At 40.7% G+C, this 16768-nt stretch overlaps 2 protein-coding genes across 2 annotated transcripts in view; one reads left to right on the top strand and one right to left on the bottom strand.

The window, feature by feature from the left end:
* Positions 1 to 1937: 1937 nt before the first annotated feature.
* Positions 1938 to 8889, bottom strand: figla (folliculogenesis specific bHLH transcription factor). Its single transcript, XM_078429015.1, has 4 exons — positions 8611 to 8889; positions 7218 to 7370; positions 3073 to 3297; positions 1938 to 1997 (listed from the first exon to the last, which is right to left on the bottom strand). Exons 1-4 carry the CDS (start codon positions 8887 to 8889, stop codon positions 1938 to 1940), a joined length of 717 nt encoding a protein of 238 aa, XP_078285141.1.
* A 343-nt stretch (positions 8890 to 9232) lies between these two features.
* The window catches only part of hk2 (hexokinase 2), a 112575-nt gene continuing 105039 nt past the window's right edge, over positions 9233 to 16768 (top strand). Inside the window, exons 1-2 of the mRNA XM_078429014.1 lie at positions 9233 to 9294; positions 15636 to 15748. The gene's annotated coding sequence lies outside the window, so the exon portion shown is untranslated. The remainder of the gene's footprint in view (positions 9295 to 15635; positions 15749 to 16768) is intronic.

Genomic DNA, 16768 nt, shown 5'->3' with positions numbered 1-16768 from the left:
TGATCCAAAACGTCACCTATCCATATTCTTCATGGATGCTGCCTGACCCACTGAGTTTGTCCAGCACTTTTATGAAGTTTAATTCTCCCGTCATTTATCTGCCGAGCCCTCTCAGAATCTTACACATTGTAATGAGATTACCTTTGATTCTATTAAAATTCAAACCTATACAATGTACTAATTGTTCCAGTAAGATCAACTCCCACCACCGCCCTCCCCTCCTCCCCCCCGCCCCCCCCCCCCCCCCACGAAGAATCAAAACCAATGACCTTTTGTTTCACTGACTCCAAGAAAATGTATATGTTACGACAAGGAAATTGTGGTACCAGGCGTGGTACTGAGGGCTATGTCATGTCAGGTCCCTGCAAGGATTGATTTCCTAATCCCATTGTCCATTTTCTTTGACTCAAGTACAAGGATGCTCTTTCACTTTCCAAGGTATTTTCAGTGACATTTCATTCCCTCAAAGTGGTTATTGTACACTTCACTGCTTAATATTTAATCTGCCCCCTGTCACTCCCATTGACTGGTCTTTACAACCTCAAACATTTATCCTCAGTTTACTTTCCATGGAATTTTCTTTTTATACTTTTGTGATGCAGTCAGTGACCCTATTGAAAGAATCTGCAAATAACAAATTCCATACGCTGACTTTTATGGCACTCTAATGGTTATATCCTGCTATTTAATTGGTAGAGTTTCCTCCAATGTAGTCATACTAAATACATGCAAATATTGTACACTGACTGTACTTATCCAAATCACCAATAGTTTCTTGTACGGCATCACAAATCCCTTCTCAAAAACCACATATAATTTCATTGTTGGATGCTACATCACCCGTGAAATCCTCAAATTCATAAAATACAAAGTTATCAGTTTTGCTCAAAGTTTCTGATATTAATAATTCAGATAATTATTGGAAGCTGAGGAGACCTGAGGAGACCTGAATAAAATATTCAGTCTGAAGAAGGGTCTCGACCCGAAACGTCACGCATTCCTTCTCTCCCGAGATGCTGCCCGACCTGCTGAGTTACTCCAGCATTTTGTGAATAAATCGACCTGAATAAAATATCTTCCATTTGTGAAGAATCCAGAGTAACCTTTGTCTAATCTTGACCACAATATTCAAGCCAGCACTGTGTGACATAGAACACAGAACAGGCCCTTCCCCCCACAATATCTGTGCCGAAGATGATGCCATGACCATCTCTTATCTATCTGTGCATAATCCAAATCAATATGTTTATCCAAAAGCTCTTAAATACCACTATTATATCTGCCTCAACCACTAATGCTGCTGCCATACTGGGTAACTGCATTTAGGCACACATCTTCTTTAAACTTTGCCCCTCTCATCTTAAAGCTCAGTATTTGATTATTTTCCATTCTGGGAAAAAGGCTGACAGTCTACCCTCTCATAATTTTATATACTTCTATCAGGTCTCCCCATAATCTCTGGTGTTCCAGAGAAAACAATCTAAGTCTGTCCCAATACCGCTTAATCCTGGCAACATTCTGGTAAACTTCCTATTCACACTTTCAGAAGCCTCCCATCCTTCCTGCCATAGGGTTACTTTTATTGAAGGCAACAGCACAGCTGGAATTTCATTGTTTTGGCACCTATGACAATTAAACACTCTTGGCACCTGGATGGAATTTTTCAATTATTAATCCAGCAGTCCTGCCTTGAATCGACTAACTAAACTTAGCTGTAGATTTGGATACAATCAGATACACATTTATGTATCATCTTAGCCAGATACAAAAATGGATATTTAAGCAACTCTTGTGGATTTGAAACTAAGAAGTCAGGTGCTCATCATTAAGGGCCTGTTCCAAGGTTCGACCTCAACCCAACATTCTAAAGTTTAATGTCACCAAAGTTATTTCCAATTGTCCAATGGTGTATGGGGCTGGGAGCTTCTCACCTTGTGCTAGTCCAGGCTTAATCTGATTGCTACATTGGAACCAGAACCTTCATTTGCTTGGAATATCTGAAATGGAATCAGAACATGAAATGACCGTGACAACGATGCCCCAGGAACTACAATGAACAGAAGCAAGTCATTCAACCCAAGTGGTCTCTGCTGGCCTCACTCCTCCTCACAAATGACATTAAACACTTAATACACAGAACTTTAGTTTAGAGAAACTTAGTCCCACTTTTCCACAATGCCATTTAAACAAATCAAATGAATCAACTATTCCATGTGGTCTGCATTCTAACCACATATTTGATTTGATTGCAAGATACAACATGGAAACAGGCCCTTCAGCCAACATGTCCATGCCGGTCATTGATCACCTATTCACACTATTTCAATGTTATTCCACATTCTCATCCACTCCCTACACACTATGGGCAACATACAGAGGCTAATAAACCCACAAACACACATGGCATTTGGATGTGGGAGGAAACCCACTTGGTCGCAGGGAGAATGTGTAACCACCACTTGGACAGCACCAGAGGTCAGGATTGAACAGCTCCTGGCTGCAATGCCACCTCTTCTGGGTGAAGAGGTTTTCTTGTTGAATTAAGGGATAGCATTTGTAAGGCAGTGAAGAAAGAGCTGGCTTCATGAACTTAACAAGTTGATTGACCTCCCTCTGTGTTAATTAAAAACTAATGATGCTGGGAAAATAAGAAATTGTACTAATTCTGCAAAGAGCTAGCACGGATTCAAAGGACTGAATGGTCTCTTTTGTTGTAATAATTCCACTTTATGAAGACCATGGAGTCTTTCTCCAGTCTCGGAAATGATGTCCTTTTCTCAATCAACGAATCCATCAATGAACACTTTCAAAAAATTAATATTTCACGTAGGTTTAAACCAGGATCAAAACCAACAGCTCTACAAATCAAAACATTTTAAACACATGGATTTGAAGTTAACCAATATTATAAATTCATGGGCAATCTTCTTTTTTATTCTTTTCTCTTTTCCCACTTGATCAACTGACTGTGCACAGTACACATATGCCCAAAGTACACCTGCCATTTGAGATATAGGCATTGCTGTGGTTTGCAAAATAGGAAAAAAATAGATGTAGTATTAAATACGTTACCAAGCTTCCATCATGTAGTTGGACAATTCCCAGAAAGGGCAGGATACCATCACCCAAAATATTGTGTGCATCTTCATAAGCCAAGGACTGGAGGTGACTTCCCATGTAGTCCTCTTGTTGGTTGGGCAGATGCATAGCAAGGTTGCTTCCTGATGGTACACAGTTCACCAACAACTCTGACTCCCCCAAGTTAGGAAGTAGTGAATTATTGTTTTTGTCTGCAATCTCCTGTCCCAAAAATAACAAATATTAGGTCACAATATTATCAAAGCCAAATCAAATATATAGTCATAGAATCAATCAGCTCAGAAATAGACCCTTTGATGCAACTTGACTCCAAAGATTCCCTCTTTAAGCTGGTCCCGTTAGCTTACATTTGGCCCATATCTCTCCAAACATTTCCAAAAGGAAAAGGAAAATACAAAGGATTAGAACAGACAACTTGGAAAGAAAAAAACCCTTTTAATAATGATGTAATTTTAATACTGACCCAGCAGTCCCTGGGCAACACAAAGCTGAAATGGATTTTCCATAATTAAATGCATATTTATTAATATTTTATTGTCTTTTTAGCTTCCGGCATTAGCTTTGATGAAATACATGTCAGTACCCAAAATATCTAAGATAGGCACAAAAAGCTGGAGTAACTCAGTGGGAGACGCAGCATCGCTGGAGAAAAGGAATGGGTGACGTTTCTTCAGACTGGTTAGCGATAATGGAAATGAGAAATATAGATGGTGATGTGGAGAGATAAAGAACAATGAATGAAAGATATGCAAAAAAGTAACGGTGATAAAGGAAACAGGCCGTTGTTAGCTGTCTGTAGGGTGAAAATGACTTGGGTGGGGGAGGGATAGAGAGAGAGGAAATGCCGGGGATACCTGAAGTGAGAGAAATCGATATTCATACCACTGGGCTGTAAGCTGCCCAAGCAAAATTTGAGATGCTGTTCCTCCAATTTGCATTTAGCCTCACTCTGACAATGGAGGAGACTGAGGACAGAAAGGTCTGTGGAGGAATGGAAAGAAGAATTAAAGTGTCTAGCAACCGGGAGATCAGGTTGGTTCACGGGGGCTGAGCGAAGGTATTCCGCGAAACAATCGCCCAGTCTGTGTTTGGTCTCGCAGATGTACAAGTCCTCATCGTGAACAACGGATCCAGACGATGAGGTTGGAGGAGGTTGAAGTGAACCTCTGCCTAACCTGAAAGGACTGCCGGGGTCCCTGGGCAGAGTCGAGGGAGGAGGTACAGCGACAAGTGAAGGTACCTGTGGAGGGGGTGGTTTGGGTGGGAAGGGATGAGTTAACAAGGGAGTTGCAGAGAGAACGGTCTCTGCGGAAGGTGGAAAGGGGTGTAGATGGGAAAACGTGGTTAGTGGTGGGATCCCGTTGGAGGTGGTGGAAACATTTGGAGGATTATGTATTGAATGTGACGGCTGATGGGGTGGAAGGTAAGGACTAGGGGAACTCTGTCTCTGTTGTGACTCGGGGGAGAGGGAGCAAGGGCGGAGCTGCAGGGTGCAGAGGAGACATGAGTGAGGACCTCATCTATGATGGGAGAGGGGAACCCCTGTTCCCTAAAGAATGAGGACATGTTGGATGTTTTTCTATGGAACACCTCATCTTGGGCGCAGTTGCGGCGTAGACGGAGGAATTGGGAGTAGGGTCTTTGCAGGAAGCAGGGTAGGAAGAAGTCCCATCCATTAAAATAGTTTTAGTCGATATAGTTGTGGGAGTCAGTGGGTTTTTAATAGATGTCAGTCAATAGTCTATTTCCTGTGGACTGGCAGCATCTCTGGAGAGAACGAATGGGTGACATTTCAGGTCGAGATCCTTCTTCAGACCCGTTTCCTTTATCATCTTTACTTTTTTGCATATCTCTCATTCATTGTTTTTTTTATCTCTCCACTTCACTGTCTATATCTCTCATTTCTCTTATCCCTAACCACTCTGAAGAAGGGTCTCGACCCAAAACATCACCCATTCCTTCTCACCAGAGATGTTGCCTGCACTGCTGAGTTACTCCAGCATCTGCAGTTCCTTCTTACCCAAAATAGCTACATTAGTAGGTCGAGACTGATAAATAATTTTGTCATCTCATATATTCCTTTTATTTCCCCACGGAAGGCATTGCTGGCCATTTCTTGTTCCCTGGTCACTTTTCAAGACATATACCATTATTTTGTGAATAAACAGTTTGAAGCAGACCACAAATGTTACTGTGTATCTCACTTCACATAACCATAGTTCAAAGTCATCATTGGTTGTGCAGAGGCCTTTCTGAGATTTGGACAGATATCCCATCCATTAAAATAGTTTAACAACATACAAGCTCAAAGTCTCTGAATCTTTCTCCATATAGGGAATGTTTAGGGGGTTTTGAGGTAAATGGGCCAAATGCAGACAGCTGGGACTAGCATAGATGGGGTATCTGTCAGCATAGGCAAGTTGGATCAAACCTATTTCAATGTTGTACAACTATTCAATTCCATAATTGAAGAGAGGGATAAATAAACTCATTGAACAAATCACAAATTCTATAGATAAAAAGAACTATGCTGTTGGGGTATGAATTGATCTAAAAAAAGCATTCGATACAATAAATCATGAAATATTAATCAATAAATTGGAACTATATGGGATTAGGGAGTTGGCTTTAGAGTGGGTTAGAAGTTATTTAAAGAACAGGAAACAATTCGTGAAGATGGGAGAATATCAGACTGGATGTTTGGACATTGTGTGTGGAGTCCCCCAGGGGTCAGTGTTGGGTCCTAAACTCTTCATCATCTACATCAATGATATATGTAAATTATCAAAAATATTGAAATTCATCCTATTTGCTGATGACACTAACATTCTTGGTTCTGGTGAAAATTTACAGCAACTTTTGGACAGTATCACCTCAGAATTTTGCAAAATTAAAAAATAGTTTGACATTAACAAATTATCACTAAACTTGAGCAAAACAAAAATTATGATATTTGGGGAACAGTAAAATAAACAATCAAGCACAGGTACAGATAGAGGGTATTAATATAGAAAGAGTAAATGAAACTAAATTCCTTGGGGTGATAATAGATGAAAAAAATTGCTGGAAATCTCACATTAAACATATCCACAGTAAAGTACCTAGAAGCATTTCAGTTCTGGCCAAAGCAAAACATTTCCTAGATAACAAATCACTTTGCATTCTGTTCTGTTCACTAGTTTCACCTTATTTAAGTTATTGTATAGCGGTGTGGGAAGTACATACATAAGTTCACTACAACCACTATTCATACTGCAAAAAAGAGCCATTAGAATAATTCATAATGTCGGTTTTTGTGAACACACCAACTCATTATTTATAAAGTCTAAAATAATCAAATGTTATGACATTGTGGAATATCAAACAGCTCAATCCATGTACAAAGTGAGAAACAATTTGCTACCAAGTAACTTACAGGAAATGTTTTATGAAAGAGAGGGGGGTTATAATTTAAGGGGAACATTAAATTTCAAGATTCACAATACTCGAACAACAATGAAAAGATTTTCTATATCAATCAGTGGAGTAAAGCTATGGAACAGAATGAATGCGGAATTAAAACAATGTTCAAACATCATCCAGTTTAAAAACAAATATAAACACATGATTTTTTCTAGGTACAGTGAGGAGGGGGATTAACAGTCACCAGGGGTCTACATATAATAACACATCATTATTTAAATAAGTATATCTATATGAACATACAAGGGTGTACGAGTATTTTTGTATTCATATCTGACTTATTATACGGGTGGGTGACTATATTTGTATTTATATTTTGTATGTAAATGGTCGGGTATATGTATATATATGATTGGCCTAATGTATGTATATATATCAGATGTAGTTAATATAGACATTATTGTGTAAATAGGTATATTCATATGATTGTAGGGGTGAGTGAGTATATATGTAGTTATATATGTATTTTAGGTATTAGTTATTATAGACAATACTTGATAAATATTGATTAGGGAATGGGGGTAGGATTAAATAAGTTTACACTTCTTCCTACTCCTTTTCGCACATGTTAAATAATGGATGAAATTCTTTGTAAAAAATAAAATTAAAATAAATAAATAAAATAAATTAAAATAAATAAAGCCAATAATCCTTACTTCAGTACCCCCGGACTCCTCCAAAATAATATGTAGCAGGCGAATATATTCTGATGCAGCTCTGAGCACGTGAACTTTGCTTGGTTTTCGATCTTTAGCAATCAAGGGCACAACACTCTTGAGCATTGAAAAACCACCATTTATGCTCTGGATCTGAAATTATTACATATTTTCTCAGAAACTGCACAAGAAGAGCATCACAGCCTCTATTTGAGTAGGTTTTCACTAATAAATTAAAGGATAAAATACAATCAAATAGCAAAGTCAGCAAGAAACCATTTCAGTTTCATTTGTCTAACATAACCTGATGATTATTTGCTGGCAGTGAATTTTAATGTGCTAGCTTAAATAATATTTAGTGAATATGGCAACTCTTAAATGTTCAAAAGCTTTTGCTTCCAGGATGAAGAACATTTGATAACTTCCACTTTACAAGCAAAAAAATAATCAAAATGTAATTACAGTATTCAAATCTGGACAATTATATCTCATCTCATTTTAACCAAATCTGCATTAACCCAGAAATAATTCATAACCACACAGATCATAAACAATTTTAAGATTTAAGTTTTTTCTATTTATTCAATTGAGTTATAGGGATTGAGTTCTGGACATTGATCTAGAAATGCAAGTTCAAATCCCACTCTATCAAAGGACTTTAAAGTCAAATAATGAAATGAATATGGATGGTCTTAAAAATTTTGGAACCTGTAGTTTGAAAAGTCTCTGATGGAATTAGCAGACTGTCTTTGAAAAGTCCAAATTCTGAAACTATCATAAATTACCAGAGAAACACCATGCCAATTTAAATACTCGCATCCAATTCATGTGGGCTTCAGGACTTAATTACACAAGCCTCTTAAAACCCTACCCAACTTGCTTTCCCTATTCTAATTGTCTGTCATAGTTACCTCGCCCAGCACCACCCACAAAAGGAATTAAATCAATTACCAAGCATACACTAAGTATAAACTAAGTATAAACTGAGTGTACAATAAGCATAACTACATCGCTGCTTAATGCATTTCCAACAATCCCATGGTAGTTTCCTGACAGTTTCTTATGTACTTCAACTGTAATATAAAAACTGTTACATTGAGGCATTTACTAACCTATGCAAATTATTAATACACCTATAATGAAAATATTTTAAGTCATCAGTATATAAGAGAGGCACTAATAGTTATAGAACATGTTATAGAAGTTAACAGAATATTTTGCGTGTGAACAACTAATCCAGCTAGACTATATATAACTCCAAATGAGGACACATTTAAGCCATAAATCATTCAGGAATCTCATAATTTTCAAACTTCAAAATTTATAGCTCAAGAATATATAAAACTAAATTATTGGGGGGAAAATAATATATATATTTTTATGCCCGTCTCACCCTACTGCGCTCTCTTGCATTAGCTGCTCGCCTCTTGCCAAACAAGTCCTGCACATCTTTACTTGTGTAATGGCCAGAGGGTTGTCTTTTGAATTTCCTTACAGGAGCCAAAAGAGGCAATGATCCAAAAGTTTCACCGAACACCTCATTCATCCTTTCTGCCTCAGGCACAATAATCAACTGGGGGAAAACACCATCTACTGCCTCCTCCTTGCAATCTTGCAACTGCTTGAAAGCAACCTGATAGCAACTAAGCTTCATATCTTTCCCTCTCTCCATTCCCCACATCTACCATTCCCTCCTCATACACTTGAGTTGTACACTTTTATTCCCACGCAAAGCCCCGCCTCAAGGAATTAATTTGGGTTCATCATTGCCACAGGTGCGCTGATTGAGAGCGCAAGGCATTGTGGTGTTTGTAGTCTCGGGCATCCCTTCCCCATGCACGAGATGGATGATGGAAACTGCATTTCCCATCAGGCAATCTGGCAAGGAGCGCCTGTCCTTGCACACATGCGCACTGAGGCGCGGTGAACCGCCTCGCACGCATGCGTAGTGGGGAGGGAGGAGTATGTGTTGTGGGTTCGATTCCGGTTGACGGCGAAAGGCTTTAGATTCCTAGAAAAAGTGTCCGTGAGTGTTAAATTAAAACAGAAGGTGCGAGAGTTAACAAAGAAAGCAAAAGTAAGTTGAAAGATCGGCTTTATGTGCAGTGAGATTCCGTGGGGTTGAAGCTGCTCATGGTGTGGGAGAATTGGGTAGAAACAGACAGGGCTGTCGACTTGGCTCCTTCTGCACCTTAATCACCGTCTGCACCATAATCACCGTCTGCACCTTAATCATCTTAACCAAGGCGGTCCTTCCATCTGCTTTTACGATGACAACTTTAAAAAACATCTCGAAGATAGGCATAAAAAGCTGGAGTAACTCAGCGGGGCAGACAACGTCTCTGGAGAGAAGGAATGGGTGACGTTTCGGGTCGAGACCCTCGCCTTCCTGGGATAACCCTGTATGGTTCCCAGCTGCTCCAGGGCGGTGTGGATGATTCTTTCCCTCTCTCCAAATGTTCATTGTTTCGCCATGACAACCTATCAAGTAATAAACACGAACTCGAGAAATAATCCACTTCTGACCGCATCTGAAAGGGAAAGCAATTCTCTGAAGTATCTGTTGAGACAAAAGTTGGGTAAGATATCTAGTAAAAAGAAACACAAAGTGCTGGAGTAACTCAGTCAGCCAGGCAGCATCTCTGGAGAACATGGAGAGATGACATTTCATGTTGGGGTCCTTCTTTAGACTGATGTGGTCGGACAAAGATAAAGCCTGGCAAGTGATAGGTGGCTACAGGTGGGGGGCAGGTTCATAGATCAATGGACAAAACCGGAGATGAAGAGACATATAGTGTGAGATAAGGATAGAAAATATGAGAATTGTGAAGCCAGAGGAATGAATATAGGTGGAAAGGGGAAGGGAAGAAGTTGGTGTGAATCTAGGTGGGGCACATGGGAGAGGGGTAGGAGACAAGAGTGAGGCCAATTGGAAACTAGAGGAACAGCACGGAGTTGAGGAAGAACTTTTTCAGTCAGAGAGTGGTGAAGGTGTGGAATTCTCTGCCTCAGAAGGCAGTGGAGGCCAGTTCGTTGGATGCTTTCAAGAGAGAGCTGGATAGAGCTCTTAAGGATAGTGGAGTGAGGGAGTATGGGGAGAAGGCAGGAACGGGGTACTGATTGAGAGTGATCAGCCATGATCGCATTGAATGGCGGTGCTGGCTCGAAGGGCTGAATGGCCTACTCCTGCACCTATTGTCTATTGTCTATAGCACCTCGTATTCCACTTGGCAGCATGCAACCTAATAGTATTGACAATGAATTCTCTGATTTCAGATAGTTAACCTACAAACTCACCCACTCACATTTCATCACCTCCTCTCTTCCCAATGCCCCACCTGGATTCACACCCATTTCTTCCCTTTCCATTCCACCTATATTTATTCTTCTGGCTTCATTTCTTGTACCTCTTCAATCCTTATCTCACTTTTTGTCTCTCGTCATCTCTGGCCTTTGTCCAACCATCTGCCTACAAAACCCTCCATTACCTGTATCCACCTATCACTCACCAGTTTCGACAAAAATATATGTTAATTTAATTTCTTTACCTTTCTATTTCCCAATATGATTTTCCTGTGTTATTCAGTAAAGGACCCTCATTCACTTTTGCAAAACTTTCTGTTTTGCATATCGTTAAAAGTTTATGCAGTTTGTCTCAAGGTCTTTTTGCCTTCTACACTTGCAATTCACTTTGTCTTTCTGCTATCAACCCAACCCTCAGCTTTATGTTATTTTGGCAACAATGTAAGCTTTTATTTTGTTTTAGTGCAATGTATAACTTCTCTTTATCTACGCTGGATCACTTTTCATGTTGGTTTCCTTAATCCTAAAAAGATAAAAATCACTTGTTTAAACTGTATGTTAGTCCTTTAGACATTGGCCTGTGTTCACTATCATATAATCAGTTCATATCTCCGACCTTTATCCTTGTTTGTTTTATCCATACTTAAAATTATAGTTTACAATTGTACAAAATCACTTTCAATTTGAATATATTACATTAAAAAATGTAAATGTTATAACATAATGATCACTATGCAGCAATCAGCAATCAGCAGTAGCAGCAGCAGCAAGCAGCAGCAGCAAGCAGCAGCAGCAAGCAGCACCTAGCTGTGTTGCTTGGGAAGTAGTGTGTGGGGATTGTGTGGGGATTGTGTGGGGATAGTAAGGAGTAAGACCTGTGTGATCTCCCGGACTAGTTTCGATCGCCTAGCTTGGGGTCGGAGAGGAATTTCCCGGATTTTTTCCCAAATTGGCCTGGGTTTTTTATCCGGTTTTTCGCCTCTCCCAGGAGATCACTCAGTTCTTTTGGGTGGGCGGTTGGAGCGGTTGGAGTAGCGGCCGGGCGGTAGGTTTAGTAACCGAGCGCGGGGCTTTGTTTGGAGAGTATGACTGCCAGGGCAGTTTTTTGTTCTGGGTGTCAGATGTGGGGAATCTGGGAGTCTGATAGTCTTCCAGACATCCACATCTGCGCCAGGTGTGACGAGATGGGGCTCCTAAGGGACCGTATTAGGAACCTGGAGCGGCAGATTGATGACCTCCGTCTGATCAGGGAGAGTGAGGAGGTTATAGATAGGAGTTACAGGGAGGTGGTCACTCCTAGACCACGGGAGGTAGACAAGTGGGTCACTGTTAGGGGGGGCAAGGAACAGAGGCAGGGACTAGGGAGTACCCCGGTGGCTGTACCCCTTGGAAATAAGTACTCCTGTTTAAGTACTGTTGGGGGGGACAGCCTACCTGGGGGCAACGACGGTGCCCGGGCCTCTGGCAAGGAGTCCGGCCCTGTTGCTCAGAAGGGTAGGGAAAGGAAGAGGAGAGCAGTAGTAATAGGGGACTCTATAGTGAGGGGGTCAGATAGGCGTTTCTGTGGACGCAGTCGGGAGACCCGGATGGTGGTTTGCCTCCCTGGTGCCGGTGTCCGGGATGTGTCTGAGCGTGTCCAGGATATCCTGAAAGGGGAGGGAGAGGAGCCAGAGGTCGTGGTACATATAGGTACCAACAATATAGGTAGGATAAGGGAAGAGGTCCTGAAAGGAGAATTCAGGGGGCTAGGAAGAGAGTTAAAAAAAAGGACTTCCAAAGTAATAATCTCAGGCTTACTGCCTGTGCCACGCGATAGTGAGAATAGGAATGGAGTGAGGTGGAGGATAAATACGTGGCTGAGGAACTGGTGCAGGGAGCAGGGTTTCAAGTTTCTGGATCATTGGGACCTCTTCTGGGGGAAGTATGACCTGTACAAAAAGGACGGGTTGCATCTGAACCCGAGGGGAACCAATATCCTGGCGGGGAGATTTGCTAAAATAACTGCGGAGACTTTAAACTAGTACGGTTGGGGGGAGGGACTCAAACACAGATAGCTAATAGGCAGTGTGTGAGGCAGGAGGCAGAAAAGGGAAACACTCAGACCCAATATGTAGGAGAGAAAGAAGGGAAAAGAAATAAACTGAGAATAAGAAATGATGGGTCCCTTAAATGTGTATATTTTAATGCTAGGAGCATTGTAAGAAAGGTGGATGAGCTTAGAGCCTGGATTGACATCTGGAAGTATGATGTTGTGGCGATCAGTGAAACATGGTTGCAGGAGGGTTGCGATTGGCAATTAAATATTCCAGGATTTCATTGTTTCAGATGTGATAGAATCGGAGGGGCAAGAGGTGGGGGTGTTGCATTGCTTGTCAGGGAGGATATCACAGCAGTGCTTTGGCAGGACAGACTAGAAGGCTCGATTAAGGAGGCTGTTTGGGTGGAACTCAGAAATGAGAAAGGTTTAGCAACACTTATAGGGGTGTATTATAGACCGCCAAATAGGGAACGAGAATTGGAAGAGCAAATATGTAAGGAGATAGCAGATATTAGTAGTAAGCACAGAGTGGTGATTGTGGGTGATTTCAATTTTCCGTATATAGACTGGGAATCACATTCTGTTAAAGGGCTGGATGGTTTGGAGTTTGTAAAATGTGTGCAGGATAGTTTTTTGCAGCAATACGTAGAGGTGCCTACCAGAGAAGGGGCAGTGTTGGACCTCCTGTTAGGAAATGAGATGGGTCAGGTGACGGAGGTATGTGTTGAGGAGCACTTTGGGTCTAGTGATCATAATGCCATTAGTTTCAATATCATTATGGAGAAGGTCAAATCTGGACCAAGGGTTGAGATTTTGGATTGGAGAAAGGCTAATTTTGAGGAGATGAGAAAGGATTTAAAAGGAGTGAAATGGAAATTGTTGTTTTATGAAAAGGATATAATAGAGAAATGGAGGATATTTAAAGGTGAAATTTTGAGAGTACAGAGTCTTTATGTCCCTGTTCGGTGGAAAGGAAAGAATAATAATTTGAAAGAGCCATGGTTTTCCAGGGAAATTGGACACTTGGTTCGGAAAAAGAGGGAGATATACAATAAATATAAGCGGCAGGGAGTAAATGAGGTTCTTGAGGAATATAAAGAATGTAAAAGGAATCTTAAGAAGGAAATTAGAAAAGCGAAAAAAAGATATGAGGCTGCTTTGGCAAGTAATGTAAAAGTAAACCCCAAGGGGTTCTACAGATATGTCAATAGCAAAAGGATAGTGAGGGATAAAATTGGTCCATTAGAGAGTCAGAGTGGACAGCTATGTGCTGAGCCGGAAGAAATGGGGGAGATATTAAACAATTTCTTTTCTTCGGTATTTACCGAGGAGAAGGTTATTGAATTGTGTGAGGTAAGCGAAACAAGTAGAGTAGTGATGGAAATTAGGAGGATTAAAGAAGAGGAGGTACGGACACTTTTGAAGAATATAAAAGTGGATAAGTCTCCAGGTCCTGATAGGATATTCCCTAGGACATTGAGGGAAGTTAGTGCAGAAATAGCAGGGGCTATGACGGAAATATTTCAAACGTCATTAGAAACAGGGATGGTGCCGGAAGATTGGCGCATTGCGCATGTTGTGCCTTTGTTTAAAAAAGGTTCTAAAAGTAAACCTAGCAATTATAGACCTATTAGTTTGACGTCTGTGGTGGGAAAATTAATGGAAAAGATACTTAGGGACAATATATATAATTATTTGGATAATCAAGGCCTGATTAGAAACAGTCAACATGGATTTGTGCCTGGAAGGTCATGTTTGACTAATCTTCTTGAATTTTTTGAAGAGGTTACCAGGGAAATTGATAAGGGCAAGGCTGTGGATGTTGTCTATATGGACTTCAGTAAGGCATTTGACAAGGTTCCACATGGAAGGTTGATTAAGAAGGTTAAATCGTTGGGTATTAATAGTGAGGTTGCAAGATGGATTCAACAATGGCTGAATGGGAGATACCAGAGGGTAACGGTTGACAATTGTATGTCAGGTTGGAGGCCAGTGTCTAGTGGAGTGCCCCAAGGATCTGTGTTGGGTCCACTGTTGTTTGTCATTTACATTAATGATCTGGATGATGGTGTGGCAAATTGGATTAGTAAATATGCAGATGATACTAAGATAGGTGGAGTAGTTGATAGTGAGGTAGATTTTCAAAGTCTACAGAGAGACTTGGGCCTTTTGGAAGGGTGGGCTGAAAGATGGCAGATGGAGTTTAATGCTGATAAGTGTGAGGTGCTGCATTTTGGTAGGACAAATCAAAATAGGACGTACAGGGTAAATGGTAGGGAATTGAGGAATGCAGTGGAACAGAGAGATCTGGGAATAACTGTGCATTGTTCCCTGAAGGTGGAATCTCATGTGGATAGGGTGGTGAAGAAGGCGTTTGGTATGCTTGCCTTTATAAATCAGAGCATCGAGTATAGAAGTTGGGATGTAATGTTGAAATTGTACAGGGCATTGGTGAGGCCAAATCTGGAGTATGGTGTGCAGTTCTGGTCGCCAAATTATAGGAAGGATGTCGACAAATGGAGAGGGTACAGAGGAGATTTACTAGAATGTTGCCTGGGTTTCAGCACTTAGGCTACAGAGAGAGGTTGAACAGGTTGGGTCTTTATTCTTTGGAGCGTAGAAGGTTGAGGGGGGACTTGATAGAGGTTTTTAAAATTTTGAGAGGGACGGACAGAGTTGACGTGGGTAGGCTTTTCCCTTTGAGAGTGGGGAAGATTCCAACAAGGGGACATAGCTTCAGAATTGAGGGACAAAGGTTTAGGGGTAACATGAGGGGGAACTTCTTTACTCAGAGGGTTGTGGCTGTATGGAATGGGCTTCCGGTGGAAGTGGTGGAGGCTGGCTCGATTTTATTATTTAAGAGTAAATTGGATAGGTATATGGATAGGAGGGGATTGGAGGGTTATGGTCTGAGTGCAGGTAGATGAGACTAGGTCAGGGAGAATGGTCGGCGTGGACTGGTAGGGCCGGACAGGCCTGTTTCCATGCTGTAGTTGTTATATGTTATATGTTATATGTTATAAAGCAATTTGTTCTGATGTCCTGAGTTAATTCTTTCTTTCCTTGAATTATCCAAGTGTCGTTCTTCCATTCTGGATAAGAATATCTGATAGTGAAGCAGCAGATGTCCTCGGTGAGCTATTGTACGTTGAAAGATAATACCCAATAATATTGTGCCGAACATTCGAAGGTAAGAAACCAGCAGGTGCTGATCATTTGGCCTTTCGAGCCTGCTGCGTATTTTAACAAGATCACCACCAACTCTACTGCAGACATTATTTTCCTTGATTCTTTTTATGTAATCGAGTTCGGTATCTCGCGCGCGCAAGGTATCATGGGATTTGTCAAAGGTCATTCGGGATAAACAAAGATCGTTGCTAGTGATCGCGAGCGAGGCGCTGTATAAACTGTTCACGTATCGGGTGGAACTCTGTGTAAAAATAACATTTTCGGTCTGAGTTTCCGGACTAAGTAATAAGAGACGAGTTAGCTTGATGTTTATGGTATATACCATACATTTTAATTTTGTTTACCTGAAACAAATTCAATATCAATTTGTAGTTTTGAGATGCAACTCGACATAAGTACTATGCATATGTGTGTCTACTTCTAAACATATCCATGTAACTTAATGGCTAATGGACACTGAAACAATGGTTGATAAATGATTACATGAAATGAAAGAAATTAAGAGTTGTATGAGCTTCGGTACATTTACTCAGTGAGATGTGTATTGTGTTGAACTACGAGGAAGTATGCCGAATGTGCTGAGAGAGTTATATGTTCTTTCACTTGAATATCTGCAAGAATGATGGAGTTGATTGTTTGAGAATTAATCCCCATATCCCCCCCCCAAATGCTAGCAAGCAACCCTCTATCGCGTGTACAACAACCATGACATGCCACCTCCTAAATATTCATTTAGCATATTTTTATCAATTATTGGCAATTCCAAAGCACTATGATTTTCCCCATCATTTTATCTCTACCTGGTACATGAAGAATTATTAAAAACTGCAGAGCAGATATGCAAAACAAGATCCCGACATACATCCTGGAACTACAGACACATACAGTATAACTATTAGTAAATAATCATTGTGGCTTGAAAAAACAAATTCTCTTAAAATTGTAAATGCAAATGCAACTACACTGGGCCTTCACAAACTAAATGCATAGTTCAGTACTGTCATACTGATAGAAAAAAAAT

This window comes from Rhinoraja longicauda, chromosome 36 (genome assembly GCF_053455715.1).
Source record: "Rhinoraja longicauda isolate Sanriku21f chromosome 36, sRhiLon1.1, whole genome shotgun sequence".
Classification (NCBI taxonomy): Eukaryota; Metazoa; Chordata; class Chondrichthyes; order Rajiformes; family Arhynchobatidae; genus Rhinoraja; species Rhinoraja longicauda.
This window is presented reverse-complemented; position numbering and strand designations above follow the sequence as displayed.

Bases quoted from the DNA above. Each gene is read 5' to 3' on its own strand.
- figla (XM_078429015.1), bottom strand. From the start codon at position 8,889: ATGGAGAGAGGGAAAGATATGAAGCTTAGTTGCTATCAGGTTGCTTTC. The intron at 7,371-8,610 runs GTGAGACGGGCA...TAATAATTTCAG, and splicing joins ATGCAAGAGAGCGCAGTAGG to ATCCAGAGCATAAATGGTGG. The intron at 3,298-7,217 runs GTAAGGATTATT...TTGGGACAGGAG, and splicing joins AGGAGTCCGGGGGTACTGAA to ATTGCAGACAAAAACAATAA.